Genomic DNA, 24,044 nt, shown 5'->3' with positions numbered 1-24,044 from the left:
AAAAAAAAAAAAAAATGGAGCTCAGAAAGGCTATATAACTTGTCTAAGACCACATGGTAAGTAGCAGATTTCAAATTTGAACTTTCTGACCCCAAGGTTAGGGCTCTTTCCACTAACTTGTGCTGCCTTCCCCATACCATGCAGAATTTTCAGTGAACAGTATCTTAACATGAAATCACAGGTTTTTACCATATGACCTTGTTTTGACAAAGTCATTTAACCTAGTCAGAAAGGAAAATTCAAATCATTTCTACATGATTAAAAAGAAAATGATCTTAATATGTAATAAGCCTAAAATAGCTATAAAATGTCTGAATGACAAGGAATTATCATGCATTTCAGTAGTTCAAAAGATTACAGATTTTATTAATAGTAGGAAAAAATACTAACTTTTTTCCATCAAAGGAAGTGATCTGAAAACAGTACCGCCTGTCTTCACAGTCAACAGCCATTACCGAACAGTTGTCTATGTCCATGGCGAGGCCTCCTGCTACATCCCCACGTGCCTGACTCATTAAGTTTCCACCCTGCGTGAAGTAAAACTGTCTGTCCCAGGTAGATGACACCAGGCCTGTTTTACTAAATGAAGAAAGTACATTCACTCTTCAGTATCAACACACCTGAAATCTCATCATAAGCCAGACACAAGATAAAACATCACAAAGAATCAGCTTGCAAAAAGGCACCAAGGTGCCTAGAAAATACAAACAGCAGTTTTTCAGTCTCTAAAATAAATTCATGTATGCCAACCCACTTTTGCGTGTGTGCGTGTATTTCCAAAACAAGGCTAGAAATTATCAAATTGCAACTGTTATAACGATGTTCCATAAACTACAGTTCAACTTTCAAGAGAAAAAAAATCAAAAGAAAAGAATTCATTTTGTTCCTAAGGTTAACTGGCTTTATCCTACCTTTAGGTAAAAACTGAAATTTGACCTGATGGTATAATTACATATAAAGTATGATAAAAGTGATATTTAATGATATTTCATGTAATCCTAGATTTAAACTCAAACTGGTTTTGCTTTTAAAATAACTCTGGGGGACCCTGAGTGGCTCAGTTGGTTGAGCGTCCAACTTCGGCTCAGGTCATGATCTCACGGTTTGTGAGTTCGAGCCCTGCGACAGGCTCTGTGCTGGCAGCTCAGAACCTGGAGCCTGTTTCAGATTCTGTCTCCTTCCCTCTCTGCCCTTCCCCACTTGTGCTCTGTCTCTGTCTCTCAAAAATAAATAAATGTAAAAAAAAAAAAAATTAAAAAAAAATAAAAATAATTCTAAATTATTCAATAAATACCTAAATAAAATTTTACTTCTGAAAATTATTCACGTACCCCCGTCAAAAAACTGACAAAAACACTAATACCACTAACTAAAAAGATTCAACCTTTAGTAAAATCAAAATAATTTAGCAGATATCAATTATATATTATGTTCACTTGATATTACCCTAGATGATATACAATATATGAAAATAACTGGAGTTCTCTTACTTCCTAGCATTAAGGTATCCAGCTTTCCGGGTTAAGTTTCGATTAACAGGAAATTTCGTGGGATCTGGGTCAGGTACATATAAGGGGTCACTGGCTACTTCCAAATCCTCTATTGTCTGCTGCATGGTCTCTACATCATTGTCCATTTCCCTGCGAACACTAACACGGAAAACAAACCACAACAAAGAACTGTTTACCAATCATGTCTACCTAAACATTTGTTTTGTATATATTTTCTTAAAGAGAGTAGTAGTGGTGTGGGTAGTTAAAATAAAACAAACACATTATGAAACAGCTTTATGTTTTAAGTGAAACTTAGATATTATGGCAACAATACTAAATTAAAAAACTACCACACTAAATACCTAACTTTGGAGGAATTTTCAAACTGCTCTGTCCTGTGCCTTTAAAACAATCATTTTCGTCTCCCTGCAGATCTCAGATTGACCACATCACTGCTCAGATTTTTGAACCTGATTAGAATGACTTTCTTTCGTTAAGCTTTCATGGCTTGAAAAGCAAGATGTACATAGCAATTCCCACCCATCCCCCACAATTCAGATAACTGTGAAGGTAATTAACTTGTGGTTAATTACTATTATGTGTTATGTTTAGACATACAACCTCGTTTAGAATCAATAAAATACCGTAAGCCTTGACACAGTTATAAAATTCAGAGTTCAAATTGTGTGGAAAAGATGGTGAAAACACCAAGAAGCATGTGAGACACACTCCCATGGCAGGGAAAATAGCCCTCAGGAAACTAAATGCTAAATATTTGTAGATTATGGCATTTAGCTGTTAAGTTATTCTTGTAACTTCATTTTCAATTTTAAGGAAGAAAATACTTACTTCTGTACACTTGTTCCAATATTAGTCAGGAATTCTTCCAGCTGTTCACTGAGATTTTCAGAACCCATCTTAAAGAAACTTATCTAAGGCAAGAGGGTGTGCATGTGGGGAGATGAGCAACAGAAACACACACAATACAAAACATACTTAAAATGACTCATACAGTCACCCAGATACAAGGTAAGGTAATGAACAAGGGAGTATTCCCATTTGTGTACTAGTTTACAATGACTTCTACTGGGCTTAGAGCAACTGTAAAAACCAGACTTCAATTTCACCATACATCTTTTTATATATTAATATATGCATATGGTAAACAAAACTGGAAAACTTTAAGTCATATGGATAAACCTATGTTTACTACAAAGATAAGTTTTATGCTGAGGAATAATAAGTGCTCATATTTGAAGAAATATCTGAATTTCCTTAAACTCTTAATTTTTAGGGACGTGCCATCTCATATTGACCAAATTTAATTTTCTAGCCTCCTCCCTGATGCACACCTCCTGGGACACTTTGGGGTTTCAATCTATTATTAACTCAGGAGGTATGCAGGGGACATGAGACAAACTCAAACTTGCCCATTCTCTTTCAAATCTACTCTGAAGCAAGGGTGAAAGGAAGTTCCAGCAGAAGCAACTGCAGAATTTATTTACTTTCTGTCCCTTGTCCCCAACCTGTGATGGACAAGGACTAAATATAAGGTAAGTAATTTCATTTACCTGAAAAAATGTGAAATTTTCATTTGCAAGGAAAACCATTCTAGCTTCTTTAAAATAGCATTCTGATGACATTTTAAATTACTTTTGAAAATACATACCCAAACAGAATATTGTGACCTTAGTCTGTAATACCCTAATGCTTAACATGAATATCAAACTCAACATCAAGTTTTTAGAACAGTTATAATCCAAAAGACAGTACAGTCAGTATTCACCTGAGCTTGCATGTACCCGAGTAGAGGTTCTAACAATGCTATTTTCTTTTTGTACTGAAGAGTATTTAATGCACAAAAATAATGCATCATGGTCTGGTGTTGTTTTTTTCTGGAGGTGTAGACATCTTCTGTGACTTCATACTTTACCTTCAAATAAAAACATTAAAAATACTATTATATATCTAATTGTGTACTTATGTTTAATTACCTTTAGTAGTGGCTGTAGGAAAGAGCCTACCCAAGGAAACAGGTGTATTACCAGCAATTGTGCATCTTTATTTTCTAAGATACGAGAAATCCTATAAAATATTAGCTAATTTTCCTGTCTTACTACCAACTACTCCATCTTAAAATGCACATGTAAAGCAAATTCTGCACATAACTAAGTATGATACAGTAACTGAACTAAAGTGTGGCAGAAAAAGTCTACTACACAGAGGAAAGGCAGACAGTGGTTTGGTATTAGCTTAGCCATCAGTCTTTGATCTTGGTCAGTTCACAGCATACCCTTCTTCTGGTTCTCCCCCTGCTGCTCTTCCTCTCTTGTACTTGTTTTTCTTTACCCACACTTAAAATATGTGTGCTCCTTTAAGTTCTTGCATTCAGACAACAAGCATTTATTGAGCACCTATTATGTAATGTGCATTAGGCTCTTCTCTCTTCTTGCTTTCCTTAGAATGCCTAATCAAGTACCCAATACCAAGTATTGGGATTATATATCCCAATACACCAATGACTCTCAAATTTGTATCTCTTGCCCTTCACTCTCGTAAGTGTCAGAAGAAGCACATCTCCAGCTAGGCTCTTTATGTGTGTGTGTGTCCACATGTGTGTGTAAATGTGCTGGAAATGTACAAAACTAAATATAGTATCTTCCCCACAAACCTGTTCCTCCGTTTCTTAGCTCTCTTAATTATCCCAAGATCCACCCCATCATCCAAGAATTATAGGACTCTGAGGCACCTGGGTGGCTCAGTTGGTTAAGCAACCGACTTCGGCTCAGGTCATGATCTCACAGTTTGTGAGTTCGAGCCCCGCGTCGGGCTCTGTGCTGACAGCTCAGAGGCTGGAGCCTACTTCAGATTCTGTGTCTCCCCCTCTCTCTACCCCTCCCCTGCTCATGCTCTGTGTCTGTCTCTCAATAATAAATAAGTGTTTTTTTAAAATTTAAAACAAAACAAAAAGAATTATAGGACTCATTTTCAATTCCTCCTCCTACCATAAGTCTTGTCAGTTCCACTCACAAAATATTTTCTAGAAGTATTTCTTCCTCTCCACTTTCCATAACAACCTTAGCTGAGGCTCTGCAAACTATTTTGGTACTTTTTCAATGAGTTCCCACTAGTCCTGTCCCCTTCACATTTCCAGTAGTATTTTTATTCTGTAACACAACTGCATGGTGTTACCCACTTAAAATCCTTTAAGTAGGATTCCTTTAAGGAGGCTGCCCACTTTCTCTAACTCAAATTTCAAAGTCACTGAAATAGCCCCAAACTCCTTCTTTCTTGTCCTCTCTGCCACACCTCCCCAAATACATCCTATGCTCCAGATACACACCATTATCATAATGATTATTGCTAGAATTTAATGAAAACTTGCTACAAGCCAGGTACCCTGCATGCATTATCCCATTTCATCGTCAAAACTACTGAGTGTTTTTGACAAGAGAAATAAAGGCTTGAAAATGACGTCAGACAAACAAGCAGCAAAGCTGAGATTTGTTCTCATGCAGTCTGACTTAGAGCCAGTGAGTACTCCTAACCTTTACATTCTCTAGACTCTACCATGTGCATCTGCAAAGGCTGTTTTTCTTCCAGGAACGCCCTCTGTCCCCGGTCCCAAACCAGTGACTTTCACTCATCTTCAATCCAAACAGCACCTCCTAAAAGTAAAGCCTTTCACCAAATCACCAAAGTTAACTGAGGCTCTCTGTATGCTCTTGTAGCATTTTAAGACTTCTATTTGTTAAGTACTTAACTCAATGTTAATTCATGGGTTCTCTTCATCCTCATACTCTGGCACCCAATCCAGCTGTATACTTTCACGTAGGAATATGCCTTCCTTAAGTGCATATTGTCCACTCCCTGAGGATGGGAGTGGAGCCTATTCACACTCTTGCCTCATGGTACCCAACATATAGCAGATGGTCAAAAATTTTTCAAATAAAACAAAAATGGTAAAAGAATGTTTTTAAAACTACCTGGAATAACAACAACAAACCTGGAACAGCCAGAAGCAACATAAAAAATACACCAAAATTCTAACCTAGACCTTTAAACTATTTCGTAATGTAGAATTCAAAATGTATATATTTTATCAATATTTGCACCGCCAAATAATCAGTGAACTAAAATTAGAAACTGAAAGTTCTTTGTACTGAACTTTATGAGACACATTCCCTTTACTGCGTCACAGTAGCTGTTGCACAGTAAACTGTACCCAGTCGTGGATTCCCACAAGCGATCACTGTGTCTCTACCAGCAGCCACAGCCAAGGCTGCAGAAACCAACTCTGAGGACCAGAGATCACCTCACTCAAAAACATCTAGTGAAGCCCTACTCAGCAAGCCTTGGATCAGACACTGAGAGAGAAATGATCTTAAGGAGCATTCAGATGAACTTGTTAATAATTTCTTTGTTTTTTACTCACATGCATATCTCCTGAAATAGAGTGAAATATTTCTGGATTTCACTTGTGGAACAAGTATCAAAAACTATATATATTCCATGTAAATGAGAAGGTCCTCATAACAGAAATTCATTCAATTATGTATGCAACAATTCAACTGTTTAACCACTGTATCTCAGAAGACACTTCCGAATACATACATAGTCAAATAAAAATAGGACACATGCAATGTTATCAAAACACAAAGCAAAAGGAGCAATGTTATATACTGTGCATCAATTGCATTTTTGGAATAGTTCTGTTTACTTAGAAAATTTTGTCAGCAGAAAAATAGTTTGTTCAAAGAGATAATTATTGTCCAATAATTATCAGAAAGGCTTTGAAACAAATAGAAGGAAAGAATCAAGGGCAATACAGAAAAACATACAAAGTAACTGCTAGCTACTATGTTTAAACAGGAAAAACCAGACCATCTAATGAAACAATTGCTAATTGTGATACCAAAGGAGTAAGTATGTATCACACCTTATCATTTTCTCTTTTTTTTGACAATCGGCTATATCTGTTAATTGCAGCATCATGATCTGGAAAAGAAATAACTATTAACAACAATACAATAGTACCTTACAAAACTTAAAACTTACCTGACAAAACTTATAAACTTATAAAACTTATAAACCAAAAAAACTTTAAATGGTTTTCACATGTGCATCTTTCAACAAAGGTACTAAAGCAAGAATTCTCTACCATAGGAGCAATCCACTTAAATGTTCCCATTATGTTTCTACTTATTTAATTGGCAAACTATTTAATTCCAAGTAGACTGTACTCCACTTAGTTTTTTAAAGTATTTTTCAGTATAAAAATGGCAAATGCTCACTAAAGACAACTTTGGAATATACAGGAAAACAAGGAAGGGTAAATATTACGCCAATTCCTCGGGTATTATTAAGACAACAAACTGAAAAATTTGATTTAGTTTCCTTTTAAATTTTTCTTGTAGCACAAATAGTGCAACTTAAATAAGAGCACTGATTTACATAATATTCACTGAAACTTTTAATTAGGTTCATTTTTTTCTACTACATAGAACACAGATTTGTGTTGATAAAGAAATAGATCACTGCAAGAACCAACTGTAAAGTATTCAAAACTTACCATTACTAGCAATCTGAAACACTTCCTTTAATGTCAATATTTCTGGAAAAGTTCAAGAATAGTTTCAATTTAGCATATTTATGAAATTTCTTGAATTTTGTTTAGAAAACAGTAACTGCCATTTAAGCTACAATTAAAACTCCAAATAACATTTCATAATTCAACAAAGTGAAAAAGTTATTCTGTGTTTCAAGTAGCCTATGGAACATTCACTATTATTAACAACAGTTACACCAACAGAAAATCGACTTGCCACAAATTAGTAATATGACACAAAAACAAATTTTAAAATCATTGCAAATTCTAAGATATGCAGATTAGTCTTAGTACCAGCATGCAACATATTCTTTTATTTATTTATGTATGTATGTATGTATGTATGTATGTATGTTTAGAGAGAGAGAGAGAGAGAGACAGCAAGAGAAAAAGCACACAAGCAAAGGAGAGGGGCAGGGGGAGAGAATATCTTAAGCAGGCTCCACACTCAGCGTGAAGCCCAACGCAGGCCTCCATCCCATGACCCTGGGATCATGACCTGAGCCAAAATCAAGAGCTGGTCACTCAACCAACTGAGCCACCCAAGCACCCCCTTCATTCATTTACTGGTACTGACTCTAATAAGTAAAAATGCTGAATGAGGAACAAAGAATAATTAATAAGGTTATGACATTCAGACTAAGAAAAGAACTTGTTTATACTGACCTTGGAAATAACCATTCTTAAGGATCACCACCATAAATATTAACTCCATCTCTAAAATACATCTGTCTTTATTTCATGCATAATTTAAATAGTTTGTCATCCACTGATACATTAGTTCAGTTTTAATTCTATCTATATTTTCAATAAATAAGTCTATATGACTGTCTGAGACTGTGAATTATGAGAAAACAGAGCCAATTCTGTAAAACTCACATGTTATCACCTACTAATCCTAAGTGGGGAGAAACAAAACCACCATAAACTACTAAGTCATGGGTTGCTAGATGTGCCAGTACCCTTACCTCCCACTACTACAGCCCATAAACACACCTCCTATGCCACTGTCACCTCCTTGAGCTCTCAACTTCCTAATCCATTTTCCTCAACATCAAATACACTCTATTCCATCCTTAAAAACTAAAGGAATTGGGTCTACTTCTTAAAGGCCTCCACTGGCTTCTCCTTGCTTATATACTCAAGTCCAACATCTTTAGCATGATCTATGTCTAGATCTGTCTCCTGTCATACCCCAACATATCCAACATTGATGCCATACTGAGTTCTCGTCATCCACAAAACAAGCCATGTATTTCTCCAACCCATACCTTTATGCTTTCTAGTCCCCCTAATAGAACAGTGACTCTCTTCTCCTGGCAAATGCCTCTTCACTGTTCAATGCTGAGGTCCCATTCTTGGTGATGCCTTCCTGACACCCTCCTGAGGCCCCACAGTACCTTGCTCATTCCCTAATTATAAGCGACAGAGTATCATAATTATCTGCTTCACCCATCTCCTTCTCTAGGCTTTCTCTAGGGAAGTGACACTATCCATATCAGTACTTTCCAGTAACTAGTTTAACATCTAGCAGGATCTCCCACAAATAACCAGTGACAAAGTGGTATAAACTGTAGTCAGAAATGGTTAAGGTATAGAGTAATACGCACTTTGCAAGTATTAATCTTCTGACAGCTAATGAAAGTAAACATAAACTTGACTTCAGTACCTTTCAAATCTCTTTCTTTAAACTGGGTAATGGGGAACATCATGGCATCAGCAAGCTGCGTTGAAAGTACTGCATGACAAGAGCTAAGCTAGTAAAAGAAAGACAAAAAGGCCAAATAAATAACTATACAGAGACATTTAGCCAGTGTTATGTAAATTAAATAAAATCTAGTAAACAGATGCTGATCCATTTTATATAAGAGAACACTCAAAATTATATGATATACTACAAAATATTATACAGTAAAAAAAATCCATTTAAAACTCTTAGGAAAAAATACAGGATAACCTTGGATTTGGCAGTGGTTTCTTAGATATGACACCAAAAGCAAAAGCAACAAAAGAAAATATAAGTTGGACTTCATTGAAATTAAAAATTTTTATGCAAAGGATACTATCAAGAAGATAAAATCACAACCCACAGAAAGGGAGAAAATATTTGCCAATCGTATACCTGATAAAGAACTTGCGTCTAGAACAAGTAAGTCTTAAACTCAGTAACAAAAGATAAACCACCCAATTATAAAAAGGGCAAAGGTCTGAATATCGTAGTGCCACCGCCTTACCCAGGGTTGCCTTCTGCTATTTCAGGTACCCAAGGTCAACTGCAGTCTTGAAGCAGATGATCCTCCTCCTCCTGACAGTGTCAGAAGGCCACAGTAGCCTAACACTAGATCACAATGCCTACACTGTCCACCTCACTTCACCTCATCGTGTAGGCATTTTATCATTTCACATTATAACAAGAAGGGTGCGTACAGCACAGTATTTTGAGAGAGAGAGACACCACATTCACACAAATTTTATTATGTCATAATTCTATTTTATTGTTAATTATTCTCCCATTCTGTGAATCTTATGGCACCTAATTTGTAAATAAATCTTTATCACATTTATGTATATACAGTAAAACATACAGGATTCAATACTATCCAGGGTTTCGGGCATCCGCTGGGGGGCGGGTCTTGGAACGTATCCCCTGTGGATTGGGGGCAGGGGCTACCAGAGACATTTCTTCAAAGATATACAAATGACCAATAAGCATAGAAAAAAGTGCTCAATGTCATTGGCCATCAGAAAAACGCACACAAAAACTACAACGATACAGCACTTCATACCCGCTTAGATGGTTATAATAAAAATATAAATGAAAAGCGCTGGTGAGGATGTGTAGAAACTGGAACCCTCCACTACTGGTGGGAATGTAAAAGTGCGCAGAAGCTGTGGAAAAAAGTCTGGCAGTTCCTCAAAAAGCTAAACATAAAATTACCATATAATCCAGCAACCCCACTCCTGATTATATACCCAAAAGAACTGAAAAAGTGGTGTTCAAAAAACAAAAACCCAAAAAAACAAAAATAAAACTTATATACAAACGCTCACTGCAGCACTACTTCCAGCAGCCAAAAGGTAGAAAACAACTCAAATGTCCATCAACCATGAAGGAATAAATAAAATGTGGTATATTCATACAATGGAATTTTATTCACCTAAAAAAGGAATGAAACTCTGATACATGCCGCAACACAGATAAACCTTAAAAACATGATGCCAAGTGAAAGCAGACACAAAACCCCACAAATTATATAGGAAATATCCAAAACAGGCAAATCCATTCAGATAGAAAGTAGATTTGTGGTTGCCAGGAGCTGAAGGGAGAGGGAGTAGGGAATGACTGCTTAATGGGCACAGGGTTTCCTTTGGGATGATGAAAATGTTCTGGAACATCAGTGGTGATGGTTACACAACACTGTGAATGCGTAATATAACCAGGAGTAAATTTTATGTTATGTATATTTTACCACAATAAAAATACTCCATTTTCTACAAACATTTCTTTATATTGCTCTCCTGTGACAATACTTGGCTACAATGAGTTATTAAAATATTTCAGGGGCGCCCAGGTGGCTCAGTCGGTTGAGCATCCAACTTCAGCTCAGGTCATGATTTCACGGCTCTGGAGTTTGAACCCTGTGTCGGACTCTGTGCTGACAGCTCAGAGCCTGGAGCCTACTTCTGATTCTGTGTCTCCCTCTCTCTCTGCCCCTCCCCTGCTCATGCTTGGTCTCTCTCTCTCTCAAAAATAGTAAACATTAAAAATTTTTTTAAATAAAATATTTCAAAAAATTACTTTTTCAGATAGACTAGAAAAGACAGAACTATCTAGTGTTTCACGTGAAAAGATCTTTCATCAGTGCACTAGTTGAGAACAGTTATGGACTCCCTAGACAGCTCTCACCACACTTCTTCCACCTAGCAATATTTTGCCATTCAGTTTATTAATCCTTCCATCCCAGACAGCCAACATCAGCCCTTAATTTCTCTAATCAGTCAGCAGAACTAATCATTAAAAAAGTCCCAGAACCCACCTATAGCTCATAATTTAATTCTCTCCCTGCCTACATCAAATAACACACTGAAAGGATGAACGTGACATGGACTGGGAGGAGAGAAAGCACATCTATATGCTTATCCCTTGAAAACAATTTGTTTTAATCAGAAAAAGAAAGTACTATTTTTTGAGGAAGCCACTAAGACAGGAGACAGCCACTAAGACGGAAATAAGGTTCTTCTTTAAATAGTAAACTTTTATTATAGAGATTTGCTCCTATCATAATAATACAAGTTCCCAATAAAAGCTAAACAACTTGAGTAACTTAATTATAAGACCATATATTCAAGCAAGATATAATTATAATAAGCACTTACCTCATCTATAACTTTTGAAAACTGTTGCAAAGTTGAACTCATAACTTCATCATCACCCCCCAGTGGAAAGCGCTGAAAAGTGAGAAACACAGATGAGGTAAAGGCCCAGTGCTGTATATCTTTTGTGAATGATGTTATAATTTACATTTTTATTTTTGTTCAAGTTCATTTTTTATTTTGAGAGAAAGAGAGAGAGAGCGGGTAGAGAGACAGGGAGAGAGAGACTCCCAAGGAGGCTCTGCACCGTTAGTGCAGAGCCCGATGTGGGGCTCGAACCCGCAAACCATGAGATAATGACCTGAGCCGAAATCAAGAGTCCCACGCTCAACCAACTGAGCCACCCACACACCCCTATAATTTACATTTTTAAAAACAGCTGACCCAGGGTACCAGACTGGCTACGTTGGTTAAGCATCCGACTCTTGATTTCAACTCAGGTCATGATCTTGCCTGCATGAGATGGAGCCCCACATTGGGCTCCATGCTTAGGATTCTCTCTCTCCCTCTATCTGCCCCTTCTCCACTCACACTCTGTCTCAAAATAAATAAACAAACATAAAAAAACACAGCTGACCCTCAAACAACGTGGGAGTTAGAAGTGCCAACCTCCACATATAACTTTTAACTCCCCCTAAATTTAACTACTAACAGCCTACTGCTGACTAGAAGCCTTATCAGTAACATAAACAGTTGATTAACATGTATTTTGTGTATTACATGTACTATGTACTGTATTTCCATAATCTTTTAGAAAAAAGAAAATGTTCAGAAAACCGTAAGAAAAAATATATTTACTGTACTGTATTTACCAAAAAAATCCATGAATAAGTGGACCTGTGCAGTTCAAATCCATGTTGTTGAAGGGTCAACTGAAACTTCAAAAAACTTCTAAAATTTTGAATAAACTTTAAAAATGTCACTTAATAAAACAGCATAATTCATACAATTAGTAAACATTAATTAAAATATTTGCTAAGCAACTAATTAACATGTGTATACAGGAAGGCACACCATACAAGGAGTTTAAGATTTGGTGTTTAGCTCCAATTCCTCCAATCACCAACCGTAAAATCTTGAGCAAGCCTCAGTTTCTTCATTTGTAAAGAGAGGTCAATTAAATAATATGTAACAATAAGTAATTAAAATCAGATATAAGTGCTATAGTGGAATTTCAACAGCATGCCCAAATTACCTTCTGCAAATTCAAAAAAGCTTAGGATTCTTGGTGAGAGATTCTGTTTATCTATACAGATACTGTATCACTGAATATTTTTTTAATGTTTACTTATTTATTTATTTATTTAGAGAAAGCAAGCAGGGAAGGTGCAGAGAGAGGGAGGGAAGGAGGGAGGGAGGGAGGGAGGGAGAGGGAGAGAGAGAGAGAGAGAGAGAGAGAGAGAGAGAGAGAGAATCCCAAGCAGACTCTGCACTAAAAGTGCAGAGCCTGGCGCGGGGCTCCAACCCACGAACTGTGAGATCATGACCTGAGCTGAAACCAAATAGGACGGTTAACCAGCTGAGCCACCCAGGTGCCCCTCACTGCATATTTTAAATTACGCTTTAAAAATTTTCATATACTATACCTGTTTTTCATATTCTTTTAAAAGTTTTGAAGTCAGGTGTGTTGCTGCACTTAATTCATTCTGTAGGAAAAACACAGCATTCAAATTAACACAATATTACTGATCAAGAAAGTTTTAGTTGAAGATACCTAAACCACTTTTACCACTTAACATAAATGCTATATAACATGCTCTATAAACCCCTCATTAAATCACTGGAAAGGGAACTACCATTAAAGCATTTTTAAGGGAAACTCAAACCATGAAATAAATGGACACCATCAAGGAATTCAGCAGTGTTCTAGGTGTATACTTTTTTTTAGCTAATAAAAACTAAGTATTAAATGCTGTTAAAGCTTTCAAGTTAGAAGTAAACTGTATATAATCTTAGCAAAATCTTGAGAGATTCTACATTAATGACTAATTATTCCTCTCTCTAGGTGCTGATACTAGACCAATGCATTTAATAACATACAACCAAAATGTGGTTAGCCTAGTCACATAATACAGCAAGACAGCCAGATGAGGGAAATACTTTTTGAAGTTTTTTTTCCATGATGAACATAATGACAAATATAGCATTTCTTTTACATTGTAATTAATCTCTGTGGTCAGGAATCAAATCTTGAAAGACCTATCACAAGGGGAAAAAAAAAAAAAAAACTATCACAGCAACTTTTTAGTACATAAAGAAAATGTGAGTCCAGAAAGGAGATAAAATGAGAAGGAGAAAAAGAAACTTGTGTACTTAATTAATCCCAAAGAAAGTTTAACACAGCACCCAAGTCGCTGTTAAGGTTTATAACTGAGTTACGTAAACAGCCTTGAATCTTAAGCCTGCTTGACAAAAAAAAAAAAAAATCTACTCATCTCCTTCTTGAATTAATCTCCCAGCACCCAGAGTTATATCTAATTTTATTATGTTCTTCTCACTAAAGATAAACTACCTTCAAATCCTTTACTCAAAAAGGGGGAAGTGTTTCTTGAGATTAAAAGCATGATTAGGGAAAACACTGGTGACAGTATGGGACTTTCAGTTAAATCTTAGGCAAAGATCATGATCAGTGAGTGTCAGTAAGAAAGCTCTTACTGTGTTTAGGTAGAAAGAGGAAAATGCTTAAATCTTCATGTCTTCTGTAGTGCTACAAACTATACACTCACTAGTACTTGGAATGTGAGCTCAGTAATACAAAATACTTAAAAGTTCCTTCATGCATTCAGGCACCAGTAAACAAGACAGACTCTATCCCTCTGTCCTCATGGGCTTAAAGTCATTTTTAAAAAAAGCATTCAATCAGCCCTTAGCTTTTTACCTGTGCATCATAAATCCGATGCATAGCTTGGTACAACTGGTTCATATAGTTGGAAATAGCTGTAGCATCTTCTTCAAATACACCCAGTAAAGACCTTGTCTGTATAAAATAAAAGCAGTAAGTTTAGGTCACCATTATATAAATCAAATAGAAAATTTTTTTTCTAGAGGAAGGAAAAATCCTAGGACACTGGAGCTCTAATAATTCTGAGTTTTAATCTATTTTCTCTCTTTTGATAGTAATGCCAAGATGTTGGGGTTCTTTGTTCTCAATTTCACTTCACCAAAACGCAGGGATTTTCCAACTACAGCACACACAAACTTTAGAAGGAACAAAGGTGTATTTTTATGAATTAAAAAAAGCCTGTGATCAAACTAAGAACAAATCAACAAAAACATTCAAGGCTAATTAACAGTATTCCATGTATAAATATTTTAAATGTCTTATTTCAGGATAACTTATTTCTTATTATTCAGATAACTTATGATTATTTCTCTTTTTCCATGTTCTCTTGGAGTAGCCAAAACCCTCCCCGTCCTAATTCAAAATAACATAGTACCCAACCCTAACAGAGCCAATTAAAAAAAAATTTTTTTTAATGTTTATTTATTTTTGAGAGAGAGAGAAAGAGAGAGAGACAGGATGAGCAGAGAAGGGGCAAAGAGAGAGGGAGACACAGAATCCGAAACAGGCTCCAGGCTCTGAGCTGTCAGCACAGAGCCCGATGTGGGGCTCGAACCCATGGACCGCGAGATCATGACCTGAGCTGAAGTCAAATGCCCAACCAACTGACCGAGACACCCAGGCGCCCCATAACATGGCCAATTAAATACTAACTTATAAAGAGTACAGAATTTGAGGGTTTATTGTTTTCTTCTTCTTTACACTTGTCTATATTGTTAGGCTTCTTTTTTTTTTAACGCACTAAGAATTTCCCCTTCGTATTAAGGGGAATTTTTTTAAGTAAATGTTAAGACTGTCAATAAGAAGGATAGAGATAAAGAAACTCAGCATATCAAGGCAAGGTATACTCACCTTTTCATATCCCAAAGGCAGAGAAAGAATGAAAATATTAACAACTATTGCGATAACTGCAGCTTAAAATCTAAAAGATGACCTTGTATTTTTATTCTACAAATAGTTCATTTATGTCTCAGCCTTAGAAAGTGGTTTTTAAAAATCAACTTATTCCTTAGTTTCCTATTTTCAGAAAAGAAAGCTAAGTCAACACAGTTTTGAAAAGGAGGGGCGGGGGGACAAAATCATTATGCCAATATATGAAGTCCATGTCGTCAGTCCTCTACTCCCCCATGCCCCAGATATTTAGATCTGACAGAGAATCTTTTTACTTTTTTAGCTCTGTGCCCCACCCCTATTCCCCACAGTGCTATTTTAAGATGTAAAAAAGAAAGCATTAAGAAATCTTGTTTGACTTAGTGCCATTCCAAAGAAAAATCTGCCATTTCGTTGTTTCCCCAAAATTATTCTAATTCAAGGAATTACACATTTATGCAAAAACCTGTAGTGGACTTAAATTAAAAATATCTCCTTAGCCCAGTGTTAAAATGGGTTCCCTACTTAAAGCTAGTTATATCTAGCTAGCACCTTATAAAAAGTACATCAATGTGGTACCATTTCATTGAATCTATGATGGCATCCACTGTGAGCTGCACTCTTTTTAAATACTACTACAACAAAACAATGCCAGCAATTAAGCTATGATTTGAGGTATTCTTCTGTCTTGTAATTTTTACTTTATATTTGTGGAAATAGACCTTTAAACATTTTTATATATAATCATATATATCATATATAATTAATATAAACATAAAAGCAAAACACAAACAGCATGAATTTAATATAATCCTAACACTTCTTCAGAGTTCAACTCTTTTGAGTCACTTTTTGACAGAAGAATCATCAATATCTATGTTTTCCCATCCAATATTATTCTGTGCCATGGGGATGTGACAAGTATTTCTTACAAGTGCTCACTTCTGCCGCCAGTACTTTCTTCCAAACCATTGATACCGATTCAGCAAACTTTGATGGCAGTACTTGGTTCATTCTAGCAGGAGTCAAAGGAATATTTTCAGACAATAAGGAGGACTGATAATCCTTCAAATTGCCTGAACACGGAGAGGTCGCACTTGACCAGTCATGCCACTAGGAGAAACAACCATGTGTGTACATTTGCAACCAATTACACATAAAACATTATCAACTGTAAGGGGCATTTATCTCAATATCAGACATGTTAAAATGTGGGAAAAGAAAAAAAGGTATGTCTTATAATCTATGAGTATTCCATGTTATGTCAAAGAAAGAAATGAGTATTCCATATTATGCCAGTTGGGACTGGAGTTTTATCTTCATAGTTCCAGCACTAAAGAGTCACTGGTATTTATCTATACAATTATTTTTAAAGGTTCATATCTGTTCTTAATAACTAGCAAGTTCCATTTTGCTCCTGATTTTCAAAACAACATATAAGTATGGACAAGGCAGCTAGTATAGTATAGCCTTAAAGATTTCCTTTCTCAACAAATAATATGATCATTTGCAGAACAGGAGATTGTTTGTACAAGATAATTCTAAAGATGTTTATATCCAAACAGCTGGATTTGAACTTGCAAATTCCTCTCTATTTTAATAGTTACTATAAATCAAAACTAAAAAAGATAACTGTAATTCAGGATAGCCTTTCATGACTCCAAGGCTCTAACCTTTTTACATAGCAACTGACAAGCCACTTTTGATTAGGATCAAATGATTTAAATAAACACTTATCTAGAGGGGTGCCTGAGCAGCATAGTCAGTTAAGCGTCTGACTTCCGGCTCAGGTCATGATCTCACAGTTCGTGAGTTCGAGCCCCATGTTGGGCTCTGTGCTAACAGCTCAGAGCCTGGAGCCCGCTTCAGATTCTGTGTCTCCCTCTCTCTCTGCCCCTTTCCCGCTCATTCTGTCTGTCTGTCTCTCTCAAATATGAATAAACTTCAAAAAAATTAAAAACAAAACAAAGAAAACCTTGTCTATACAAAGGAAACAATCAACAAAACTAAAAGGCAGCCTACAGAAAGGGGGAAGATATCGGCAAACAACATATCCGATAAAGGGCTGGTATTCAAAATCTAAAAAGAACTTATCAAACACCCAAAAAACAAACAATCCAGGGGTGCCTGGATAGCTCAGTCAGTTAAGCATTTGACTCTTGATTTCGGCTCAGGTCATGATCTCATGGTTCATAAGTTTGAGTCCCACTTCGGGCTCTGGACTGACAGTGTGGAGCCTGCTTGGGATCTCTCTCTCCTTCTCTGTCCTTCCCCTGCTCATGCATGCTCTTTCTCTCAAAAATATAATAACATAAAAAAAAAAAAATCCAGTTAAGAAATGGGCAGAAGACATGCATAGACATTCTTCCAAAGAAGCCAAACATAGCTAACAGACACATGAAAAGATGCTCAACATCACTCATCATCAAGGAAATACAAATCAAAACCATGATGAGATACCACCTCACATCTGTCAGAATGGCTAAAATTAACAACACAGGAAACAACAGGTGTTGATGAGGATGCAGAGAAAGGGGAACCCTCTTACACTGTTGGTGGGAATGCAAACTGGTGCAGCCACTCTGGAGAACAGTTAGAGGTTCCTCAAAAAACTAAAAACAGAACCACCCTTCCATCCAGCAATTGCACTACTCGACATTTACCCAAAGGACACAAAAATACAGATTCGAAGGGGTACGTGCACCCTGATGTTTATAGCAACATCATCAATAATAGCCAAACTATGGAGAGAGCCCAAATATCCATCAACTGAAGATGGATAAAGAAGATGTGGTATGTATATATGTATGCATGTGTGTGTGCATGGAATATTACTCAGCCATCAAAAAGAATGAAATCCTGCCATTTGCAGCCATGTGGGTTGAGCTAGAGTGTACTATGCTAAATGAAATAAGAGACAGAGAAATGCCATATGATCTCACTCATATATGGAATTTAAGAAACAAAACAGATGAACATACAGGAGGGGGGAAAGAGAAAAGAGCAGGAAACAAACCATGAGAGTCTCTTAAAGACAGAACAAACTGAGGGTTGATGGAGGGAAGTGGGTGGGGAAAGGGCTAGACAGGTGATGGGTATTAAGGAGGGCACTTGTTATGATGAGTACTGAGTATTGTACATAAGTGATGAATCACTGAATTCTACTCCTAAAACCAATATTGCACTGTATGTTAACTAGAATTTAAATAAAAATTTGAAAATAAAAAAGAACTTATCTATAGCAGGAGCTTTAAAAGTTTGCATACTCTTTGTTATTCGACTTCTTGGACTCTATCCTGTATCAGTAGTCCAAATGAGAACAAAAATTCATGTCCCAAAGCATTAACCGAAGTCCTATACATAAAAACAAAACTTGGGAAAAATCTCTAAGTCCAACAATAGGACAACTGTTAAATCAGTTAAGGAAACATGCAACCTTTAATTTTTTTTATTCAGAATGGAGGATATGTGAACACTTACCCTGTAATGTTAAGTTAAAGCCAAATAAAACTTGTTATGCACAACATAACTTCAAATACATTAAAGTATGTAAGAGAAAGCTAGGAACAAGTAAAACTGTTAATAGGGTTTGCTGCCTCGGAAAGGACAGGTAACTGTTTTCTGTCCCTTTCAGTTTTTCTGAAGCACATAACTATGATTTTCATAATCAGGTACAAAAATAAAAACTTTCACTGTAACACTGAGATGCGGAGACGTTGAGTGACTTGCTCTAAAGCAAGTGAAGTGTCAGCGAAGGACTAAAAACCCTTATACCCTTAGTCCCAGATTTAGGGCTTTCCATCCTACCACAAGTTCTCCCTAAGGACTACTTCCAATATCTTTCCTTTCTAAATCCCATTTGTCCCAACTAATTTTCCCAAGTCAATATTACCTAGTTCAAATTTACCACTTCTAAAAACTGAAAGAATAGCAATGTGGCTATTTCATTAAAAATTACCATAAAACTGATACCGATATGGCGCACCCTTATAAAAAAACAAACAAACACGAATGCTCAAGTTGTAAACTAATTGTGTGAAAAGTTCAAGAAATTAGATGAGTCAGATTACATCCTCTTCACAAGTCATGGCGAGAGCACTGTGCTACCCATTCCGGGGTTTTGTATAATCTTTATGGGCCATAAAAACCAGGCAAGGAAAGAAAGGTAAGGCAACCTGTTGAGTCTTATATAATAAAAGTAAAATGACAGAGTGCACCTGACCAATACATGCCACAAAATTTTTGCAAAACATCTGAAACAAACATAATTTCTAACTTTATACTACAGAAATCATTAAGAATTTGAAATAGTTATTGGGGCGGTCCAGATAAGCGAAGACGTGGGTTTCTGTCAGTTTAGGCTGATAAGAATACATTACCAGCGAACAACTGGCTTGTGAAGGTAACTTTCCACATAGGAAAAAAAAAAAAATCAATTCCACGATCAGAGCCCAACTTCAACTTGGCGATTATTACTGGCACAAAGTCATGGCAGACGTGTCACACAGGCCAGGGGATCTAGCCCCCTCTTCCTGATCTTTTGGGGCTATATTAAACTATGAAGACACATGAAATATGTGCCACTGTTGTTCTGAATGAACACCATTTCAGGAAATTTTCTTCGTTCTGAGGGGTAGACAACCAGCAACATCATCTTAAATCGCTTAAATTATTCCGTGAAAGACAGGTTTAGGGATGATGTTTCTCAACGCAAGTTACAGCGCCTACCAACATGTTTTTTAACAGAACTCATTTCATTCTTCGGTATTGAACACGTTTCTCTAGACTGTTTTAAGCTAAAGCAACCACGCTAGCCTTGCCCCCAAACACACGAAACACGGGGCTTTTATTTTGATGAGTTTATTAGGGCCAAGTCTGCACCATTTCGCGCAGCAGTCTTGCAGCCGCGAAGGCGCGGTCCATCACAAGCCGTGCACCGCTCGGGTGACAGCGGCTACCGTCGCGGCCACGACACTGGACACACTCCTCGGGGAGGCTCCCGGGCACGTGACGGGCTTCGCCGATGACTCTCCACGCGGGCAAATCAGCAGCCTGCCAGCATCTCCCGAAGAAAAACTATCCATTTCCTTCCCTAGCTTGCTCAGAAACCATGTAATAAGTCTACAGGGTTTTTTCTCCTGCATTTCCTCCGAAGAGACCTTAGGGGAGAAAATCCCAGGACTGAGATTTATCGCCTCACGTTACAGCGATAAAAATGCACCTTTCACCAAATACAAGGGAGCCCCGCGCGCGTACGTGACCGCAGGGCCCACGAGCGAAGGCGGCGGAGGCTCGGTCGCCTCCCTCCGACGTCCGGACCCCGCGCGCGGCTCTCGGCCCAGCCGCGCAGGCCCACGCGGGCCTCAGGCTGGCGGCCGGGCCGCGGCAGCTCGGGGCGCGGCCCGCGACGGGCGGGGACACTGGGCGGCGGCGCCCACCTGGTCCGGGGCGGGCACCTGCGGCCGCGGCGGCGCCGGGCCTGGGGTCGGAGCGCCCTGCTCTTTCCCTCGCCGCCCGCCGCCGCCCGCGCCTCACCTGCGGGCTGTCCTCCAGCGTCTCCTCGATGGGCAGCTTGTCGATTCCCGGCATCGTGGCGGAGGGAGGGCGGTGGCAGGAGACACGGCGGCCGCCCACAGCTCCCCGCTCCCGCCCGCCCGCCTGCAGCAGCTGACCCCGACCCGCCCTCTCTCGCAGGCGCGGCCGCAGTCGCCGCCCGCGCAGCTCTCGCCAGGCGCTTAGCGGCCTCGCGGGAAATCCCGCCCCCTCGGCCACCCTGCCCCGCCTCTCTGCGCACCCATTGGCTCGTGGCGACGCCCATCAGCGCGGCGGGGCTGGTCCGGAGCTTCCTCCTCCGCGCTGGGCTCTGCGGGTGAGCAGCGGCTTGTGGGGTGGCGCTGCCCGCTCACAGCAGCCATCTACACCGTGCGCGCGCATTTTCATGTAAATTGTAGGGACCGTCAACCCCCCCCCCCCCACCGCCGCCAACGAAAGTCTCCGGAAACCAGAACATTGAGTGAGGAGGACCACAGTGGGAGTCTGGGGCGATTTTACTTCTCCCCCAACATTTTTCGTCGGAGACCACGGAAGAGACCCTGTTGCGGGGGCCCTTTCTTTAGCTGCATCAAACTATCATCTTCCCAACCCTGCCCGAAGCGTCCAGGCTACCCCCCCACCCCCCACTCTCCCACAAAATGGTGCTGGCTAATTCAAAGATCTGTGAGATCCCTAGTTGTGCCATTAACAGTGCTTTCCAGTAAATTCATGGACAGTAGTAGATTCTCAATTGTTTTTCTGGGCACTTGGATATCAGTATATCCGGTTAAAAACATGTGACTTTGTTGTCAATTCATCAATTCTTCCCTGGCCTTGAAGGGCTATCATGCCTCAACTCAGACTTCTGTATTTTCTTTAAATCACAGATGAAAACACCTTTTAAAGATCAGGATACACTGGTTAATTATGTCGATAACTGATTAGCATTTCTTTTGGGTCAAAAAGTTTTGGAAGATTTAAATAGCTTCTTCAGCCTCTAATTGTACAATAAAATGATACTCTAATTCCAGAACCTGGTCTGGATTAGAACTGCTTCTTTGTCCAACTTACCCAACCTCACACTGTCTCGTTTCTCTGTAGAGCTATTTAAGAAGCTTTCATCAGTATACAAAGAAAATGGCAAAGTAATAAGTGTCCTCTAACACTCTAGCCATTAATCCCACCAATCCATTCCATTTGCATTCAAGAAATATAAGAAATGCTGAGTAAACATTCTTAGTTGCCTGGTTCCACAGATACACTGGAACAAATCCAGACAGAGTAGAACAAATCCAAATACAGGAACAAGAATGGAAGTTACATTTTTTAAACTAAAATGCTAGAGTTTCCCTGATCTCTTGAAGGAAAGATTAAATCTGGTTTTAAAAGTTTTACTGAATTTTTCAAATCCAGATACAGTAGAACAAATACGAGAACGGGAACAGAAGCTGCATAATTTAAACTAAAATGCTAGAGTTTCCCCATGATCTCTTGAAGGAAAGATAAAATCTGATTCAAAAAATTTTACCAAGTAGGGACGCCTGGGTGGCTTGGTTGGTTAAGCATCTGACTCAGCTCAGATCATGATCTCAGGGTTGTGAGTTCCAGCCCCAAGTGGAGCTTTGCTCTCAGAGCGCGGATACTGCTTGGGATTATCTGTCTCCTTCTCTCTCTCAAACATGAATAAATAAACATTGTTTTAAAAAGTTTTACCAAGTAGAGTGCACTATAACTTCACAGAATTATCCTTAGTGTTATAAGCTTTAAATAAGTGTTCTCCCCGGGGGCACCTGGGTGGCTCAGTCAGTTGAGCATCTGATTTTGGCTCAGGTCATGATCTCACCATTCAAGAGTTAGAGCTCTGTTTTGGGCTCTGTGCTGACAGCTCAGAGCCTGGAGCCTGCTTCGGATTCTGTGTCTTCCCCGCACCCCCCCCCGCCCCTCCCCCACTTGTGCTTTGTCTCTCAAAAATAAATAAACTTAAAAAAAATAAAGCCTTCTCCCCTTATTCTCTTTCTCCCTCTCTGCCCCTCCTCTACTAATGCTGTGTGAGCGCTCTCAAAATAAATAAATAAACAAACTTAAAAAAAAAAAAAAAAGAGTTCTCCCCTTAAACTGATTATCCACTACTCCCCCTCCAGAAGAGATTTTTAGATTTTGAAAGGTGGTTTGGAATCAGTTATTACTGAGTGTTCCTGGTTCCCAGCTGCTTCAATGTATTCAGCATTGTACAGATTCCAGCAACCCAACTCAACTCTTTCCTTTGATATTTGCTTTCTACTCTGTCAGCACAGTGGCATGCAACCTCATTCTAAAGAAGAAAGACTTTCAAGGTAAGTGACCTTCTTGGTTGAACAGTGACTTAGCTTATAAATGAAGGAGAAGAAAAGTTGTAGCAATTGATAAGAATCAAGAGTAAGTGACAAGTAAAAACAAGTGTGAGAAAGAAGAGTAATTATATGTTGTAACTGAAGGGGTTTGGTCAGTTAACTTGGCCAAACCAAACAACTCGGTGAAAAATTCTGTTAGGTATCTGAGTTATCTGGGTGGTGTATTATCATCCAGTTAAGTGGTTTCCTTTTTTGTATTTATGCGCGTCTAAACTGTATTTGTAAAGGATTCTCAAGAGGTTATTCAGGGAGTGGCAAGGCATTCTTGCCAGGTTTAGCCAATTAAAAAATGAAACGGGGGGGTGGAGGGGCAGACTTAAAAAAATGAAAACAAAAATAAGTTGACATTCAATTGGATGGAGAGGCAGTTTAGTCAAATTACAAAACTAGAAAGAATCTTACTAGGCCTTCTTTTTGGATCCTCTACCTTTAGGCTATTCTGCTCATCCAAAAAAATGATTGTATTTACTATTTTAAAACATTTCTAGAACTCCAGAATTCAGTCTCCTTTGGTAAACACTTTCAGTGTAATCAGCTGAAGTTCTGTACAGTTGACCAAACTCAGTTCCTTTTATACAGGAAATAAGGATTGTTCAGAGAATGCCTTGGGGGTTACTGTAGACTCCTGTGGGTAGGATAGTAAAAACTTTGGCCAGCTGGTTAATTTTATGGAAGGCAAGGCAGGATTAAACAACACCCACTAAAGAATTCTTTGA

At 38.4% G+C, this 24,044-nt stretch overlaps 1 protein-coding gene across 6 annotated transcripts in view; it reads right to left on the bottom strand.

Annotated features, from left to right (window-relative positions):
• The window catches only part of APPL1 (adaptor protein, phosphotyrosine interacting with PH domain and leucine zipper 1), a 56,773-nt gene extending 35,571 nt beyond the window's left edge, over nucleotides 1-21,202 (bottom strand). For 2 of the 6 annotated variants that reach the window (XM_042979205.1, XM_042979204.1), the window contains exons 1-11: nucleotides 20,942-21,199; nucleotides 14,354-14,452; nucleotides 13,062-13,121; nucleotides 11,479-11,550; nucleotides 8,771-8,858; nucleotides 7,066-7,107; nucleotides 6,433-6,491; nucleotides 3,280-3,426; nucleotides 2,343-2,425; nucleotides 1,491-1,649; nucleotides 391-579 (exon numbers count right to left, since the gene is read on the bottom strand). In XM_042979205.1, coding sequence (XP_042835139.1) covers nucleotides 391-579; nucleotides 1,491-1,649; nucleotides 2,343-2,425; nucleotides 3,280-3,426; nucleotides 6,433-6,491; nucleotides 7,066-7,107; nucleotides 8,771-8,858; nucleotides 11,479-11,550; nucleotides 13,062-13,121; nucleotides 14,354-14,452; nucleotides 20,942-20,995 — 1,052 coding nt within the window. In that variant the 5' untranslated portion in view covers nucleotides 20,996-21,199. Of the gene's footprint in view, nucleotides 1-390; nucleotides 580-1,490; nucleotides 1,650-2,342; nucleotides 2,426-3,279; nucleotides 3,427-6,432; nucleotides 6,492-7,065; nucleotides 7,108-8,770; nucleotides 8,859-11,478; nucleotides 11,551-13,061; nucleotides 13,122-14,353; nucleotides 14,453-20,941 lie in introns of all 6 variants that reach the window. The other 4 variants (XM_042979207.1, XM_042979203.1, XM_042979206.1 and 1 more) reach the window with 3 other exon arrangements.
• Nucleotides 21,203-24,044: the final 2,842 nt, after the last annotated feature.

This window comes from Panthera tigris, chromosome A2 (assembly GCF_018350195.1).
Source record: "Panthera tigris isolate Pti1 chromosome A2, P.tigris_Pti1_mat1.1, whole genome shotgun sequence".
Classification (NCBI taxonomy): Eukaryota; Metazoa; Chordata; class Mammalia; order Carnivora; family Felidae; genus Panthera; species Panthera tigris.
Note: the sequence above shows the minus strand (reverse complement) of the source record. Positions and strands in the feature narration are given on the sequence as shown.